The following is an 18,464-nucleotide window of genomic DNA, read 5'->3' as shown; positions in this document are numbered from 1 at the left end:
CACTTCGCCAATATATATATTTTTAGGTTAAGTATACAAATATTTTATGGTTGTGGATAAGGATTAGGTGGAGTGGTGCTGTGCAGGAGATGACCTCAGGTGAATTACAGTTATAAAGTCCTGTCCCTGTTGAAACACGTAGGCTGTGAAGAACCATATCACAAGCATAGACACAGTTAAGAGCTCAGAGGTAAAACTGAAGGGTAAGATACATTTAGTACATTATCAGCCTACTCCCTCTCGACTAATCAACACAATGATCTTAACATTATTATGTCGTAGATGTTTTGTAAATGCGGTTCTAAATCCCAGTTCAGAGTCTCTAATAAGGACCTCTTCCTGAGACTTAGTGTCTCTCTTCTCTTTTTGCGGTGGCTTTGCATGACTTCCGCCACCATCCTCTAAGGACCGCTGTTCTTCTGAGTCCTTTAATAAAACTGCTGCCATTTTCCACCGCTAGCTGTATGTTATAAGCCATATCTTGTTCTATTACTCTGCTCTGTTTGCTCTTGGCAGCAGTGGCCTCTAGGTAAATCACCATCTCCTAGGTTACCCCGGTCTGTGTAGTAGATCGAGTTATCTCATCAGTCCCTGATTCGTTAGTCAATACCAGTTTAGCACTCTGCAAAGTTGTGACTCGTTGCTCAAATGCAATATGGCACAAAATCATTGCAGCTGTGTATATCTGATCACATATCACAGTCTGATAGTCATCTAACAAAGCCCCAATGGTGAAACTTAGTGCCTCCATGTTCCTAATTTTCTGTGGAGTGTGTACACTTAGCTCGATAGGGAGAGCTTAGAGAAACAGTTTACCCTTCTTCCAGGGTCCGCGTGGTTAAAGTAGTGCTGAGTAGGGAGCTGCCAGCTCACTACACAGATCCGGTGTAGCCAGTATAGCTTTGTAGGTTGCTCACGGCTTTTGCAGTTGGCAAGTAGGGTTCCGTTAGCAGAGCTTTGATTGTGGCTTCTTGAGACCGTCACCTACTTTGCGAGGATCACTGAGTCTTAGTCGCGGGAATGGACACTAGGTCTATGAGTAGTGTGAAGATGTGCTATGCTGGGAAAACAGCACTGTCTTAGAACAGCTGTTGAGGATTCATGGAGGTATTGTCCTAGTAGGAAAAGATAAGTCTACAATGTGTAGTTATTCTAACACTTGGTTAGATATCAAATATAGGAACGGGTGTCAGGAGCCAACTCAAAGTGTGTCCATGTTCCTCGGCAGCTGCCCCTGTGTAATACTTTATTTTAATATGCTTTATATGTGTTTTTTATACTTTTATTCTAGCCCTAACACTTTACTTCAGGTCTCAGTTTTTTACTGCTGTTGTGTGTTGAACTCAAGCACAACACATAACTCACAACTTGTAATTTGAGCTCTAAAATGATCTGGTAATTCCGTTTTACCATTGACTTGTAATATCAGATTGCGCACTATTCTAAGTCTAGGCCCGCAATAGTGTTCCACTTGTAATCTAGGCAATTTTTTTTTTTTTTTTAATATAATATACATTTTCAACTAATGGTCAATATTAGCCAATCATAGATTGAAATAAGAACCTGTAAGCCAATGAGTTTAAGTAGGACGTGCACAACTAATAGTGCTGTATAAGTTTCTGTTAAAATTTTAACACCTTTAAAAGAGGCAGTCTACTTGAAACTTTTTTTTTAAAATATAGATAATCCCTTTATTACCCATTCCCCAGTTTTACATAATCAATAACCAATACAGTTATATTAACATGCCTACTCATATAAACACATAAATACACATGTATTTACATAAATCCACACATACACACATGTACATATATATATATATATATATATATATATATATATATATGTATATATATATATATATATATATATATATATATATATATATCTCGCTTTTTTTGTAAAAGAAAAGGTGCCTGTACTCAAAAAAAGGTGCCGGTACTCATTGATTATTGATTAATTGCATGCTCTATCTGAATGGTGAAAGAAAAATTTGGGTTTTATATCGCTTTAATATATATATATATATATATATATATATATATACACACAGTGCTTTTCTTGTAAAAGGAAAAGGTGCCAGTACTAAAAAAAAGGTGCCGGTACTCATTGATTATTGATTAATAAATTATGCTCAGTAACTTTGAGAAAAGCAATTTTAGCGTAATGGCCAGTAACGCATATTATGTCGGTATAGCTATACCGCAAGCATTTTAGCCTGTAACGCAACGTCCATTCCGCACTCAAAAAAATGACGTTTTTGCATGGAATTGTCATAGCGCCGGTATTACAGGTTGTGCGTTCAGGGTAAAATGCTTGCGTTACAGTCTATACCGACACGATCCATACCGCCATCTGAGAGCAGTAGTTATGAGTTTTGCGCCACAAAAATGTTTCACAAAACTCATAACTAAAGTGTTACAAAGTACACTAACACCCATAGACTACCTATTAACCCTTAAACCCCCACCCTCCCGCTTCGCAAAAACTATTTAAAAGTTATTAACCCCTAATCTGCCGCCCACCCAGATCGAGACTATCAAATACATTTATTAACCCTTAATATCTGCCACTCCCAACATCACTGCAACTATAATAGTTATTAACCCCTATTCCACCGCTCCCCGACATCACAGCCACTATAAAAAAAAGTTAGTAACCCCTATTCCGCCACTCCCCGACATCACCGCCACTATAATAAAGTAATTAACCCCTAAACCTCCGGCCTCCCACATCTCTGCAACTAAATAAACCTATCAACCCCTAAAACTCCAGCCTCCCACATCTCCGCCACTAAATAAACCTATTAACCCCTAAACCGCTGGCCCCCACATCGCAAAACACTAAATTAAACTATTAAACCCTAAACCTAACACCCCCTAACTTTAAATTAAAATTACAATATAACTATATTTAAATAAATAAAAACTTACCTGTGAAATAAAAATAAACCTAACATTAAACTATAAATTAACCTAGCGTTACTATTCTAATAAAATACTACCAATTAAAAATACTAAATATACTAAATTACAAATTTTAAAAAACCTAGCACTACGAAAAAAATTTAAAAAAAATCTAAAATTACAAAAAATAAACACTAATTTATGAAAAATAAAAAACACTAAGCTTACAAAAAATAATAAACAAAATTAACAAAAATAAAAACAATTACACCTAATCTAATAGCTCTATAAAAATAAAAAGCCCCCTCAAAATAAAACCTAACTATTAAACAAACCTAAGCTACCCATTGCCCCTAAAGGGGCATTTGTATGGGCATTGCCCTTAAAAGGGCATTTAGCTCTTTTTCAAAAGCCCAAACCCTAATCTGAAAAAAAAAACACCCCAAAAAATAAAAATAAAAACCTAACACTAACCCCAGAATATTTTTGGTAATTTATTGTAGACTAGGGGGTGTTTTTATTTTGGGGGGGCTTTTTTATTTTTATAGGGCTATTAGATTAGATGTAATTGTTTTTATTTTTGATAATTTCGTTTATTATTTTTTGTAAGCTTAGTGATTTTTATTATTCGTAATTTAGTGTTTATTATTTTTTGTAATTTTAGAATTGTAATTTTTTTCGTAGTGTTAGGTTTTTTTAAATTTGTAATTTAGATATTTTAATTGGTAGTATTTTTTATTTTATTAGAATAGTAAGATTAGGTTAATTTATAGTTTAATGTTAGGTTTATTTTTATTTCACGGGTACGTTTTTATTTATTTAAATATAGTTATATTGTATTTTTAATTTAATGTTAGGGGGGTGTTAGGTTTAGGGGTTAATAGTTTAATTTAGTGTTTTGCGATGTGGGGGCCGGTGGTTTATGGGTTAATAGGTTTATTTAGTTGCGGAGATGTGGGAGACCGGAGGTTTAAGGGTTAATAGGTTTATTTAGTTGCAGAGATGTGGGAGGCCGGAGGTTTAGGGGTTAATAACTTTATTATAGTGTCGGCGATGTCGGTGAGCGGTGGAATAGGGGTTAATAAGATTATTTTAGTGGTGGTGATGTCGGGGAGAGGCAGAATAAGGGTTAATAACTTTTATTAGTGTCGGCGATGTCGGGAGCAGCAGATTAGGGGTTAATAACTTTATTTAGGTGTCGGCAATCTCAGGGCAGCAGATTAGGGTTGTTTAGACTTGGGGTTTATGTTAGGGTGTTAGGTTTAAACGTATTTTTTTTTTCCCTATAGACATCAATGGGGCTGCGTTACGGAGATTTTTCATTCCGCAATCGCAGGTGTTAGTTTTTTTTCTAACACTCTCTCCCCATTGATGCCTATGGGGGAAAGCATGCACGAGCATGTCAAAACAGCCCTTGGCTTTTGTGCGGTATGGAGCTTAACGCCACCATATCGCATGCACAAGAAGGCTTTTCAGTAATTTGTAATGGCAGCACTATGGGGGGGTGAAATAACGCAATGTTTTTGGTGTTAGTTTCGCACCCTGTTTAGCGCAAAACTTGTAATCTAGGTGAATGTTTGATGTATTTTTCAGCCCCCTCTTGTGAAAACTAGAGTATTTACATGATGATTACAAATATTAACTGTTATGAATGGCAGAGGTGGGGGTACTCAGTACCGGTGAGTACCCCCACAAAAAAAGCCCTGTATAAATATATATATATATACACACACATACCACCAGCAAAAAGATTACGACTTGTTAAAAACTCAGATTATAGTTAGCATTTTTTTAGCAATAAAATATTTTTTAATTAAGGTATGTAAATTGTTTTTAGACTTAATGCTATATAATGTAAACATAACTTTTATATGCAATGGGAACTAAAAAAAATCTAAGCTCTCTGCAAACTGTGTCAACAGCACGTTTGTGAAAGCAGCACAGCAAATCACAATAATAAATCTTATAACATTAAAGGGGCATATTCATGTATATCTGCAAATGTGGTATACATGATACATTGCACTGCATGTGAAATGGGATGCTATATTGGAGAAACAAGCCAAAAACTGCACCTTTGAATGATCTTACACAGACACTCAATCAAAAACCACTGTGAAACAAAATACTGCACCCCTGTTGGTCACCATTTCACCCAACCTGACCACTCCATCCAAAACCTCAAAATCAAAATTCTCAGAGGCAACTTCAAAAACACCATGGAAAGAAAAACCTTTGAAATTAAAATGATAATGCACTTCAACCTGTTTAATTCTGGACTAAATGTGGACTCTGGATTCTTAACACATTATCAGAATTTTTTGTAATGTACTTTCATTTTGTCAATTACATTGTATATTCCACATTCCTTATACATAGGTACACAGGTAAGCCTATGTCCACACGTTTGTCTTTTTTAACTTTTGTATTCCCCCTGTATATACAATTTCACATCTTTATAGATATTTAATTAATGTTGATATATAACTTTATGTCAGTATATGCTCTATGTAAAGCTATATATTTCCCCTGTCTGTTCTCCTACACTGGACACTGTCTGCCTGTTACCTAAGCCCCCCTCATGATTTTTACGACACCTCCTCCTCTCCCTGCACTTTCTGTCCTCTTAGCTATTCTGTGTTTTAAGATATATTCTGTAAATTCTATTGAATTGGTCAGTATAGCTTTAGACTTGATAAAGGAAGGAACTCTTCCGAAAGCTTGTCAACTTATAAATGTATAGTTAGTCCAATAAAAAAAGTATCATTGCTCAATGCAATACTCTTGTTATTTTGAGATATATATATATATATATATATATATATATATATATATATATATATATATATATATATATATAAATATCTATTTATAAATACAAAGAATTTATTCTGCTATGTGCAGAACATTTGAATGTGAAATATTTACAGTAAATGCAGAGTATAACAGTATGAATTAATATTGCATAAATATGATTTTTAATGTTTTCATCTACTTAACAGCAAAGGGCTCCAATGCACTTATAGATATGTCTATATATGTGTACATATGTATTTATGTGTATATATGTCTGTAAATACATATATATATATACACACATATAAATACATACAGATATATGTATGTGTCTTTATGTTAAAGCCCTTTGCCTGCTTTATTTTCTGAGACCTCATATCTTTGAGCCTTTATAACTTTTTTGTGCAATATTTTTTTATACATTTTTATTAGATAGTGTTATTATGAGTGTAATTGTAATTTGTAATGTATTCTTGATATGTTTTGTGACACTTTTTTTGTTTCGCAAAACAGTTAACCAGAGCTCTCCTGATGAGCATTAACTTTAATTGCGCTCAAGCGATCACATTTACTTTCAACTTGTAAAATGAGGGAAAAATCCGATGAGCGCAAAAGCCCACAATATACCCCCTTTTGGCTTGCAAGTAACTCTTAGCACCACTTGTAATCTGGGCCAAAATATTTTAATAAAAAGATTAAAACAACATTGTAATATAAATTCATGATTTCTTTGCCTGGGCTTTGTGGTAAAATACCTCTAAAAATTATATGTGTTCCATTCCCTTCATTGATTCCACATATTGGTTACTTAGATCCAAACACAAGTTGATTTACCTTTATCTTTATTTGGCCATAGCAAAAAAGAAAATGACCAAAATTACACCAGGCTTCCCAAGGGATATTGCAATTATATGATCTATATTAGCAAAAGCCTCTATATTGTCCTACCAAATTCACAAGGTTAAATTATTTATGAAATATCAGATATTATGCAGCCCAAAAAACATGAACATAGAATGACACTGAAAAATAAATATGATAAAATGATAAATCAGACACCAATGGGAAAAAGTTTTTTTATTTCTTTTTATTTTAATATTTTGAAAGACTAAGCATTTTCAGTTTTTTTTTATTCTTTACAAAAAAGAGATGATGTGATTTTACTTCAATTCTTTTCAGAATCCATGTTAGACACAATATTTTTACTCCTGGTCTTTCTCCTCACCATGGGTGATAACGTAACATAGATTCTTATAATCAAGATTACCAGCAACATCTGGTGGAAATGCGTTAAACATCTGGCTGATCTAAAGAAGAAAAATACATAAAACAAGCACACATCAGAATTGTCAACAAAAAAATCATGTTCCCAATTTTTTTCATTATTTAACATATTTTATTATGCAAGACAATCTGGAATGCATGTGGTACACGGCAAACATTGTCATTGTATTGTTCAAAGCAACAGACATTTAGAGTAGCTTGTTGGCCAATAAATCCATTTACTTTGTACTTAGCCTAATGCAACAACATATTTGTTCAGATTAAACACATCTACAAAATAGGGGAGTAGGAGCTATTCTGAAGGGCCAAATTATCAAGCTCCGAAAGGACCTTGATGCCCCTGTTTCCGCAGAAACAGTAGTTATGAAGCAGCGGTCTAAAGACCGCTGCTCCATAAATTGTCCACTGCCTCTGAGGCTGCGATCTTCAATCCGCCCGATCCTATACGATCGGGCTGATTGACACCCCCTGCTAGCGGCCGATTGGCCACGAATCTGCAGGCGGCGGCATTGCACAAGCAGTTGACAAGAACTGCTTGTGTAATGATAAATGCTGTCGGCATTTATCGATGTGCAGCGGACATGATACGCTACATCGTATCATGTCCGCTCGCACTTTGATAAATTGACCCCATAATGTGGATTTTCAAATACTTTGTTACACTAATACAGGAAGTCGGAATAACTTGCCCAGATTATCTAGTTAGATAATACTTAAAGGGATATTAAACCCAATTTTTTTTCTTTCATGATTGACATAGACCATGCAATTTTAAGCAACTTTCTAATTTACTCCTATTATCAATTTTTATTAGTTTTCTTGCTCTCTTGCTATCTTTATTTAAAAAGCAGGAATGTAAATCTTAGGAGCCGGCCAATTTTAGGTTCAGCACCCTGGATAGCACTTGCTTATTGGTGGCTACATTTAGCCACCAATAAGCAAGCGTAACCCAGGTTTTCTAAACCAAAAATGGGCCGGCTGCTAAGCTTTACATTTCTGCTTTTTAAATAAAGATAGCAGCAGAATGAAGAAAATTTGATAATACGAGTAAATTAGAAAGTTTCTTAAAATTGCATGCTCAATCTGAATCATAAAGAAAAAATGTGGGTTTAGTATCCCTTTCAGATTCAGTAAATATTTGAAAGAATCCCTAGTAATATTTCATTTCTAGGTATAAAACAGAATTTATGCTTACCTGATAAATTACTTTCTCCAACGGTGTGTCCGGTCCACGGCGTCATCCTTACTTGTGGGATATTCTCTTCCCCAACAGGAAATGGCAAAGAGTCCCAGCAAAGCTGGTCACATGATCCCTCCTAGGCTCCGCCCACCCCAGTCATTCGACCGACGGACACGAGGAAATATATATAGGAGAAACCATATGATACCGTGGTGACTGTAGTTAGAGAAAATAATTCATCAGACCTGATTAAAAAACCAGGGCGGGCCGTGGACCGGACACACCGTTGGAGAAAGTAATTTATCAGGTAAGCATAAATTCTGTTTTCTCCAACATTGGTGTGTCCGGTCCACAGCGTCATCCTTACTTGTGGGAACCAATACCAAAGCTTTAGGACATGGATGAAGGGAGGGAGCAAATCAGGTCACCTAAATGGAAGGCACCACGGCTTGCAAAACCTTTCTCCCAAAAATAGCCTTCGAAGAAGCAAAAGTATCAAATTTGTAAAATTTGGCATAAGTGTGCAGTGAAGACCAAGTCGCTGCCTTACATATCTGGTCAACAGAAGCCTCGTTCTTGAAGGCCCATGTGGAAGCCACAGCCCTAGTGGAGTGAGCTGTGATTCTTTCAGGAGGCTGCCGTCCGGCAGTCTCATAAGCCAATCGGATAATGCTTTTAAGCCAAAAGGAAAGAGAGGTAGAAGTCGCTTTTTGACCTCTCCTTTTACCAGAATAAACAACAAACAAGGAAGATGTTTGTCTGAAATCTTTAGTAGCCTCTAAATAGAATTTTAGAGCACGGACTACGTCCAAATTGTGTAACAAACGTTCCTTCTTTGAAACTGGATTCGGACAGAAAGAAGGTACAACTATCTCCTGGTTAATATTTTTGTTGGAAACAACTTTCGGAAGAAAACCAGGCTTAGTACGCAAAACCACCTTATCTGCATGGAACACCAGATAGGGCGGAGAACACTGCAGAGCAGATAACTCTGAAACTCTTCTAGCAGAAGAAATTGCAACCAAAAACAAAACTTTCCAAGATAATAACTTAATATCTACGGAATGTAAGGGTTCAAACGGAACCCCTTGAAGAACTGAAAGAACTAGATTTAGACTCCAGGGAGGAGTCAAAGGTCTGTAAACAGGCTTGATCCTAAGCAGAGCCTGAACAAATGCTTGAACATCTGGCACAGCTGACAGTCTTTTGTGAAGTAAAACAGATAAAGCAGAGATCTGTCCCTTCAGAGAACTTGCAGATAATCCTTTCTCAAAACCTTCTTGTAGAAAGGATAGAATCTTAGGAATTTTTATCTTGTTCCATGGGAATCCTTTAGATTCACACCAACAGATATATTTTTTCCATATTTTATGGTAAATTTTTCTAGTTACAGGCTTTCTAGCCTGAATCAGAGTATCTATTACAGAATCTGAAAACCCACGCTTTGATAAAATCAAGCGTTCAATCTCCAAGCCGTCAGTTGGAGGGAAAACAGATTCGGATGTTCGAATGGACCCTGAACAAGAAGGTCCTGTCTCAAAGGTAGCTTCCATGGTGGAGCCGATGACATATTCACCAGGTCTGCATACCAAGTCCTGCGTGGCCACGCAGGAGCTATCAAGATCACCGAGGCCCTCTCCTGATTGATCCTGGCTACCAGCCTGGGGATGAGAGGAAACGGTGGGAATACATAAGCTAGGTTGAAGGTCCAAGGTGCTACTAGTGCATCTACTAGGGTCGCCTTGGGATCCCTGGATCTGGACCCGTAGCAAGGAACCTTGAAGTTCTGACGAGACGCCATCAGATCCATGTCTGGAATGCCCCATAATTGAGTTATTTGGGCAAAGATTTCCGGATGGAGTTCCCACTCCCCCGGATGGAATGTCTGACGACTCAGAAAATCCGCTTCCCAATTTTCCACTCCTGGGATGTGGATCGCAGACAAGTGGCAGGAGTGATCCTCCGCCCATTGAATTATCTTGGTCACTTCTTTCATCGCCAGGGAAGTCCTTGTTCCCCCCTGATGATTGATATATGCAACGGTCGTCATGTTGTCTGACTGAAACCTTATGAATTTGGCCTTTGCTAGTTGAGGCCAAGCTCTGAGAGCATTGAATATCGCTCTCAGTTCCAGAATGTTTATCGGGAGAAGAGACTCTTCCCGAGACCATAGACCCTGAGCTTTCAGGGATTCCCAGACCGCGCCCCAGCCCACTAGGCTGGCGTCGGTCGTGACAATGACCCACTCTGGTCTGCGGAAGCTCATTCCCTGTGACAGATTGTCCAGGGTCAGCCACCAACGGAGTGAATCTCTGGTCTTTTGATCTACTTGAATCGTCGGAGACAAGTCTGTATAATCCCCATTCCACTGTCTGAGCATGCACAGTTGTAATGGTCTTAGATGAATTTGTGCAAAAGGAACTATGTCCATTGTTGCAACCATCAATCCTATTACTTCCATGCACTGCGCTATGGAAGGACGAGGAACAGAATGAAGTACTTGACAAGAGCTTAGAAGTTTTGATTTTCTGACCTCTGTCAGAAAAATCCTCATTTCTAAGGAATCTATTATTGTTCCCAAGAAGGGAACTCTTGTTGACGGGGACAGAGAACTTTTTTCTTTGTTCACCTTCCATCCGTGAGATCTGAGAAAGGCTAGGACGATGTCCGTATGAGCCTTTGCTTTTGACAGGGACGACGCTTGAATCAGGATGTCGTCCAAGTAAGGTACTACTGCAATGCCCCTTGGTCTTAGAACTGCTAGAAGGGACCCTAGTACCTTTGTGAAAATCCTTGGAGCAGTGGCTAATCCAAATGGAAGTGCCACAAACTGGTAATGCTTGTCCAGAAAAGCGAACCTTAGGAACTGATGATGTTCCTTGTGGATAGGAATATGTAGGTACGCATCCTTTAAATCCACGGTAGTCATAAATTGATTTTCCTGGATAGTAGGTAGGATCGTTCGAATAGTTTCCATTTTGAACGAAATTTGTTTAGGATCTTTAGATTCAAAATTGGTCTGAATGTTCCCTCTTTTTTGGGAACTATGAACAGATTGGAATAAAATCCCATTCCTTGTTCTCTTATTGGAACTGGATGTATCACTCCCATCTTTAACAGGTCTTCTACACAATGTAAGAATGCCTGTCTCTTTATTTGGTTTGAAGATAATTGAGACCTGTGGAACCTTCCCCTTGGGGGTAGTTCCTTGAATTCCAGGAGATAACCTTGAGAAACTATTTCTAGCGCCCAAGGATCCTGAACATCTCTTGCCCAAGCCTGAGCAAAGAGAGAAAGTTTGCCCCCCACTAGATCCGGTCCCGGATCGGGGGCTATCCCTTCATGCTGTTTTGGTAGCAGTGGTAGGCTTCTTGGCCTACTTACCCTTGTTCCAGCCTTGCATTGGTTTCCAGGCTGGTTTGGGTTGTGAAGTATTACCCTCTTGCTTAGAGGATACAGAATTAGAGACTGGTCCGTTTCTGCGAAAGGGACGAAAATTAGGCTTATTATTAGCCTTAAAAGACCTATCCTGTGGGAGGGCGTGGCCCTTTCCCCCAGTGATGTCTGAAATAATCTCTTTCAAATCAGGTCCAAATAATGTTTTACCTTTGAAAGGAATGTTAAGCAATTTTGTCTTGGAAGACACATCCGCTGACCAAGACTTTAGCCAAAGCACTCTGCGCGCCACGACAGCAAACCCTGAATTTTTCGCCACTAATCTAGCTAATTGCAAAGCGGCATCTAAAACAAAAGAGTTAGCCAATTTAAGTGCTTGAACTCTGTCCATAACCTCCTCATACGAAGATTCTTTACTGAGCGATTTTTCTAGTTCCTCGAACCAGAAACACGCTGCCGTAGTGACATGAACAATGCATGAAATTGGTTGTAGAAGGTAACCTTGCTGTACAAAAATCTTTTTAAGCAAACCCTCTAATTTCTTATCCATAGGATCTTTGAAAGCACAACTATCTTCGATAGGAATAGTAGTGCGTTTGTTTAGAGTAGAAACCGCCCCCTCGACCTTGGGGACTGTCTGCCATAAGTCCTTTCTGGGGTCGACTATAGGAAATAATTTCTTAAATATAGGGGGGGGGACAAAAGGTATGCCGGGCCTTTCCCACTCTTTATTTACTATGTCCGCCACCCGCTTGGGTATAGGAAAAGCGTCGGGGGGCACCGGAACCTCTAGGAACTTGTCCATCTTACATAATTTCTCTGGAATGACCAAATTGTCACAATCATCCAGAGTAGATAACACCTCCTTAAGCAGTGCGCAGAGATGTTCTAATTTAAATTTAAATGTCACAACATCAGGTTCAGCTTGATGAGAAATTTTTCCTGAATCTGAAATTTCTCCATCAGACAAAACCTCCCACATGGCCCCTTGAGATTGGTGTGAGGGTATGTCAGAACAGTTATCATCAGCGTCCTCTTGCTCTTCAGTGTTTAAAACAGAGCAATCGCGCTTTCTCTGATAAGTAGGCATTTTGGATAAAAGATTTGCTATGGAGTTATCCATTACAGGCGTTAATTGTTGCATGGTAATAAGTATTGGCGCACTAGATGTACTAGGGGCCTCCTGTGTGGGCATAACTGGTGTAGACACAGTAGGGGATGATGTAGTATCATGTTTACTCCCCTCATTTGAGGAATCATCTTGGGCAATATCATTATCTGTTGCATTACTGTCCTTACTTTGTTTGGACACTATGGCACAATTATCACATAAATTTAAATGGGGAGACACATTGGCTTTCATACATATAGAACATAGCTTATCTGATGGTACAGACATGTTAAACAGGCTTAAACTTGTCAACAAAGCACAAAAAAACGTTTTAAAATAAAAACGTTACTGTCACTTTAAATTTCAAACTGAAAACACTTTATTACTGAATATGTGAAAAAGTATGAAGGAATTGTTCACCACAGTGTCTTAAAGCATTAAAAGTATTGCACACCAAATTTCAGAGCTTTAACCCTTAAATTAACGGAACCGGAGCCGTTTTTACATTTAACCCCTATACAGTCCCAGAATGAGGCTCTATCTATAACTAGAAAGGCCCCCATCTGAAAAAGGTGTCCAACACAGTGCCTGCCGTTTTTCTAAACGTTCCCCAAGATTATAATACCAATAATTAGTTAGAATCTGCATAATATGCCTAGTAAAGCAATTGTTTTAGCCCAGAAAAATGTCTACCAGTTTTTAAGCCCTTTTCTAAGCCCTTTATTCTTTTATGTTTAACTAAGAAAATGGCTTACCGGTCCCCATGAGGGGAAATGACAGCCTTCCAGCATTACATGGTCTTGTTAGAAATATGGCTAGTCATACCTTAAGCAGAAAAGACTGCTAACTGTTTCCCCCAACTGAAGTTACTTCATCTCAACAGTCCTGTGTGGAAACAGCAATCGATTTTAGTTACTGTCTGCTAAAATCATCTTCCTCTTACAAACAGAAATCTTCATCCTTTTCTGTTTCAGAGTAAATAGTACATACCAGCACTATTTTAAAATAACAAACACTTGATAGAAGAATAAAACTAACAGCAAACACCAAAAAACTCTTAACCATCTCCGTGGAGATGTTGCCTGTGCAACGGCAAAGAGAATGACTGGGGTGGGCGGAGCCTAGGAGGGATCATGTGACCAGCTTTGCTGGGACTCTTTGCCATTTCCTGTTGGGGAAGAGAATATCCCACAAGTAAGGATGACGCCGTGGACCGGACACACCAATGTTGGAGAAATTATATTTAACAGAGTATTAAAAAGTGAGGAAGTCCTTTAAACCTTATTAACTGTTCTCAATAAAATAAATATGTGTTCCATGGAGTATTTTCTTGTCTCTTAATAAATCCTGTTTCTGATTTTCATATATTTAAAATTAAAATATTGAGATAAAACATTGCCAAAAACAGCAGCCTTATTTAGTTAACGTATTATTGTAAATTGACTTCTTGATCTTATTTTTCAGACTCCAAATAAAAAAAAAAAAATTGTACTAGTGTCTTTGTTTTTGCTGCATATTTGTTCTCTTGACTCACGTTCTTCTGTTTTCATGCTTACATATGATGTACCTGTTCATCTTCAATACTGATGTCTCACCTTAGACTGTGATTACATCTTTTATGCAAGGAATTATTTTTGATATTGTCTAGAACAATTTTACTTGGCCTTTAGGCTCAAATGTTAATCTCCCAATGCCAGTTCTACCTTATATCTGGTATGACCAGGCATAATTTCTGTGCTTCCTACACTGATGCTTAGGCCAATTTGTATTCTTATATTTATATGCATGCCATGACTGGTTCATTTTAGCTACTTTTTTTAATTATAATTCTGTATCTCTATTTTGGATTGTATCTTTCATGCAGAGTTGCCTATCACTGCCTGTCTGTTTATGCCTTTCTCCTACTTATGGTCTAAAAATATACCAAACTTAGAGGTTAATAAAATTATATTGTCCATTTTGACGTTGGTAGGCTTGAGGCCCTTTTCATTTCAAGGGATAACAATCTTGAGACTTTGGGGCCTATTTATCAAAGGTCTTGCGGACCTGATCCAACAGTGCGGATCAGGTCCGCAAGACCTCGCTGAATGCGGAGAGCAATACACTCTCCATATTCAGCATTGCACTATCAGCTCACAAGAGCTGCTGGTGCAACGCCGCCCCCTGCAGACTCACGGCCAATGGGCCGCCAGCAGAGGGTGTCAGTCAACCCAATTGTACTCGATCGGGTTGAATTCCGGCGATTCCTGTCCGCCTGCTCAGAGCAGGCGGACAGGGTTATGGAGCAGTGGTCTTTGTGACCGCTGCTTCATCACTGCTGTTTCTGGCAAGTCTTCAGACTCGCCAGAAACACGGGCCCACAAGCTCTGTTCGGAGCTTGATAAATGGGCCCCAAAGGCTGTTTCTCAGAGGCGAAAAATGTGTTTTGTCTCGCTAAAAAAGGCCTATATGGAGCCAAAATTTTCTTAGGCAATCTCAAACCATTTTCTCTGTATTTTTCAACAGGTTTTTGATATTATTTTATAGTTATCAAATTCAACACCTAAAGGCACTCAATAAAGTCTCAAATGGCTTTTTTGGACACGTTTATGAGTATTTCAAGACAATTTTGAGTAATTCTATTATGTTTAGCATGTGCAATACACTTTGAAATGACCACAGATGAAATTTTAAGTATGTTCATATATGATTTACATTTATTAAAGATCCATTCATCATTATTGTATAGTCCGTCTTCTTTGCTCAGGACACAAATTTATATATGTGTTTAATACGTGATATCCCATACAGGGAAAGCGAGAAAATAGAAATCTTAATCATGTTCTGAAAAAGATATTTATTTGATTAAAATTAAAATTTTAGTGATTGGCAGTTTCAGCTGTCAGGATTTCAATTAGCAATCGTATTTTTGTGACCGGGATTTAACAGTTTGCCATTCTGTCTTGTTTATTGATGACCAAGATCTATTGAACACATTTTTTTTTTTTTTTTTAAATGGGAAGGCACAAATATCATGTTTTGAATAATCTTGTTTGATACTATCCAGAGCCTTGTGTCGCCATTTTCTTTCAATAATAGAAATTCAGCAAATATAAACCTCATTCTCTACAGTGAGGATTGTTGTTTTGGCGACATTTTTGTGGCTACATTATTGCAATGGAATAAATCTTGTCACTTTCACGATTTACAGTATGAGAACTGTTAAAAATGTGTTCCTCTTCATTTCTGATGTTAACCTTGACAAACGAGAAAACAATGCTTTCTCAATAAGTTGATTGAAAATAATGAATTTTTTTTACAATATAATAATTAAAGGGACATTTTTCCCAAATGTTGAAAACACTTGAAAGTGATTCAGAATAGCTATAAAAAGCTGACTAGAAAATATCATCTGAATATCTCTACGTTAAAAAGGATGATATTTTACCTCAAGATGTCCTCAGTCACATCCCATTGTAAAGAGATTGTAAGCATCCAATCATAATGCTAGTCCAAGAACTTGCAAGGGAGTGTGCATCTGGCATGTGCAGGCACAGTATTTTTTTTTCCTTTTCAGTTTAAGGAAGTTTACTATGAAATCATGCGAGATTTCAGTGAAATCTTATGAGACCACAGCTAAGCAACAAGGGCATCACCACTGTTGAAGCTAATTGGCTTTTTTTTTCTTTTTTTCAACATGAAACTGACAGTAGCTGAAGGTTTAGGGTCTATTTATCAAGCTGCTTTTGAAGCTTTTAGGCCCTTTGCTGCAGGCTCAAATAAACAAGACTGCAACCGATAGTTAAAAAGCAACGTCATCGGACCACTGCCTTCGAACCTTTACACCAGCTCTTAGCAGATTAAAATTGATTGTCAGTCCCTACTCACGGGCCATTGGAATATCATGAGCAGGGGGCGGAATATCACAATAAGAAGCTTGTGCAGTGATAAATGTGAGCCGTTTTCTGCAACCTCGGCGGACAGGTTTGCGAAAACGAACCCTGTCCATCTGGGCTTTGATAAATGGGGCTTTAAGTGTTCACAGAGCACTTACTATTGCAAGCTGAAGAAATTTTGAAGTAAACTACCTACCTTTTTTACAAAAAGATGTTCAGATGATATTTTCTTTTCAGCTTTTTATAGTTATTCTGCATGACCTTTAATGAATTTGGCATATGGGTATTGTAATAATGGCATTGAATGGAAGAAATACAGCTTTGGTCAGGAAGGGGTTAAATCCTTATTCAGATATATTGGGAGGAAAATCGCTGGACATCAATCCGATCGAGTACGATCGGGTTGATTGACACCTCCCTGCTGGCGGCCCATTGGCCCAGAGTCTTCAAGGGGTGGCGTTGCACCAGCAGCTCTTGTGAGCTGCTGGTGCAATGCTGAATACGGAGAGCATATTGCTCTCCGCATGCAGCGAGGTCCTCCAGACTTTGTTAAATAGAGGCCATAGCCATAAGGGCCATTTTGTTCAGAAGGCTATATGCACTACCCCCAACCTCATGGCATGGGTAATCATATACATGGACAGGATAAGGGGGTTGGGTCTGAGTGACATCGTTATTGGGGGAGGGATGAAAAGTTACAACAGACAAAACCATCCACACACTGGGGGTCTTTCTCTCTGTCCCTGGATGCATGCAAGGTAACAACACAAGTGAGGTCTTTCTGCTGAAAACCTCCATTACACTAATTACCTCCATTACATAACACCACACACTCACATAGAATGGGTATATATTAGTGTGATATTGATCTTACATCAGTACTGTATTTATATGTGATCTGCATATGTGTAATTATATTTAATCTGCATATGTTGTATTCATGTTTATATAGCCTCATTATAATAAATGTTTGCATTGTTGAAGCAAGACTTGTGAGTAAATGTCCTTACAAGTAGTTTAATTAAGCTAGTGATTGTATGTTAATATTTTATAGTTGGTATAATAATTCATAAGGGATTATTAGGAGGAATATTAGCATATCACTACAAGTATAGACAACAGACTAAGGAATATAGTTTTATTTAATTTATTTTAGGTATTATGTCCCTTTACGCTAACATCCCGAGAATATCCATACAAATGACATTTAGATTGTTTACCAGTTAACAGGATAGATTTAGTTTATGTCACACATGTATAAGTCAGTTATGGTTGGATACACAGTTTTGATCCCGATAATAATTACTTGCTAATCAAAAACAGGTTTACCTTTAAGTGAAAACTCATTCACAGCTTTGAGGTTTTAAAGGCAGTAATTTTAGGTTAAATCACCTGAAAAACAAAGTTTCTCATATTGTCCGAAGCTTAAACCTTGTTATCAGGAGCAGATATCAGAAAGATAGTAACCAACTCCTACAAGTTTAGTAAGGGTGCACTCTAACTGCCCAATGAAACAAAAATCTCACACAGGATCATAAATTCCCTTTCTTTCAGACTGGTCTTGGCCCACCACTCAGAAGTCACACTATAAAGAAACCAAAGGAAATGTTTGTATGGGACAGAGAACCATATAGCTTGTGTCACTACCTCTTTGTGAGGTTTTGTCAGATTAATGAATTATTTTTTAGATGGTGACTTTTTTAAACTTCTGCTGGTCCTGTGGATAGGGTTGCCACCCGCCCGGTGTCACTGGGACAGTCCCGGTCTGCTGCTGTATGTCCTGTGTCCCGGAACTACCCTTAAATGTCCCGGGCTAAGAGCTCCCCTGGTGCAGCAAGCAGCAGTGAACACAAATTAAAAACAAATTAGGGGAGCTCTTAGCCCGGGTCCGGGACTCCGGGATGAGACAAGAG

General features: G+C 38.0%; 1 protein-coding gene across 1 annotated transcript in view; it reads right to left on the bottom strand.

Annotated features, from left to right (window-relative positions):
* Positions 1-6,767: 6,767 nt before the first annotated feature.
* MYL10 (myosin light chain 10) overlaps positions 6,768-18,464 on the bottom strand; it is a 119,822-nt gene continuing 108,125 nt past the window's right edge. Inside the window, exon 7 of the mRNA XM_053706262.1 lies at positions 6,768-7,012. Coding sequence (XP_053562237.1) covers positions 6,908-7,012 — 105 coding nt within the window. The 3' untranslated portion in view covers positions 6,768-6,907. The remainder of the gene's footprint in view (positions 7,013-18,464) is intronic.

Source organism: Bombina bombina, chromosome 3 (assembly GCF_027579735.1).
Source record: "Bombina bombina isolate aBomBom1 chromosome 3, aBomBom1.pri, whole genome shotgun sequence".
Lineage (NCBI taxonomy): Eukaryota > Metazoa > Chordata > Amphibia > Anura > Bombinatoridae > Bombina > Bombina bombina.
This window is presented reverse-complemented; position numbering and strand designations above follow the sequence as displayed.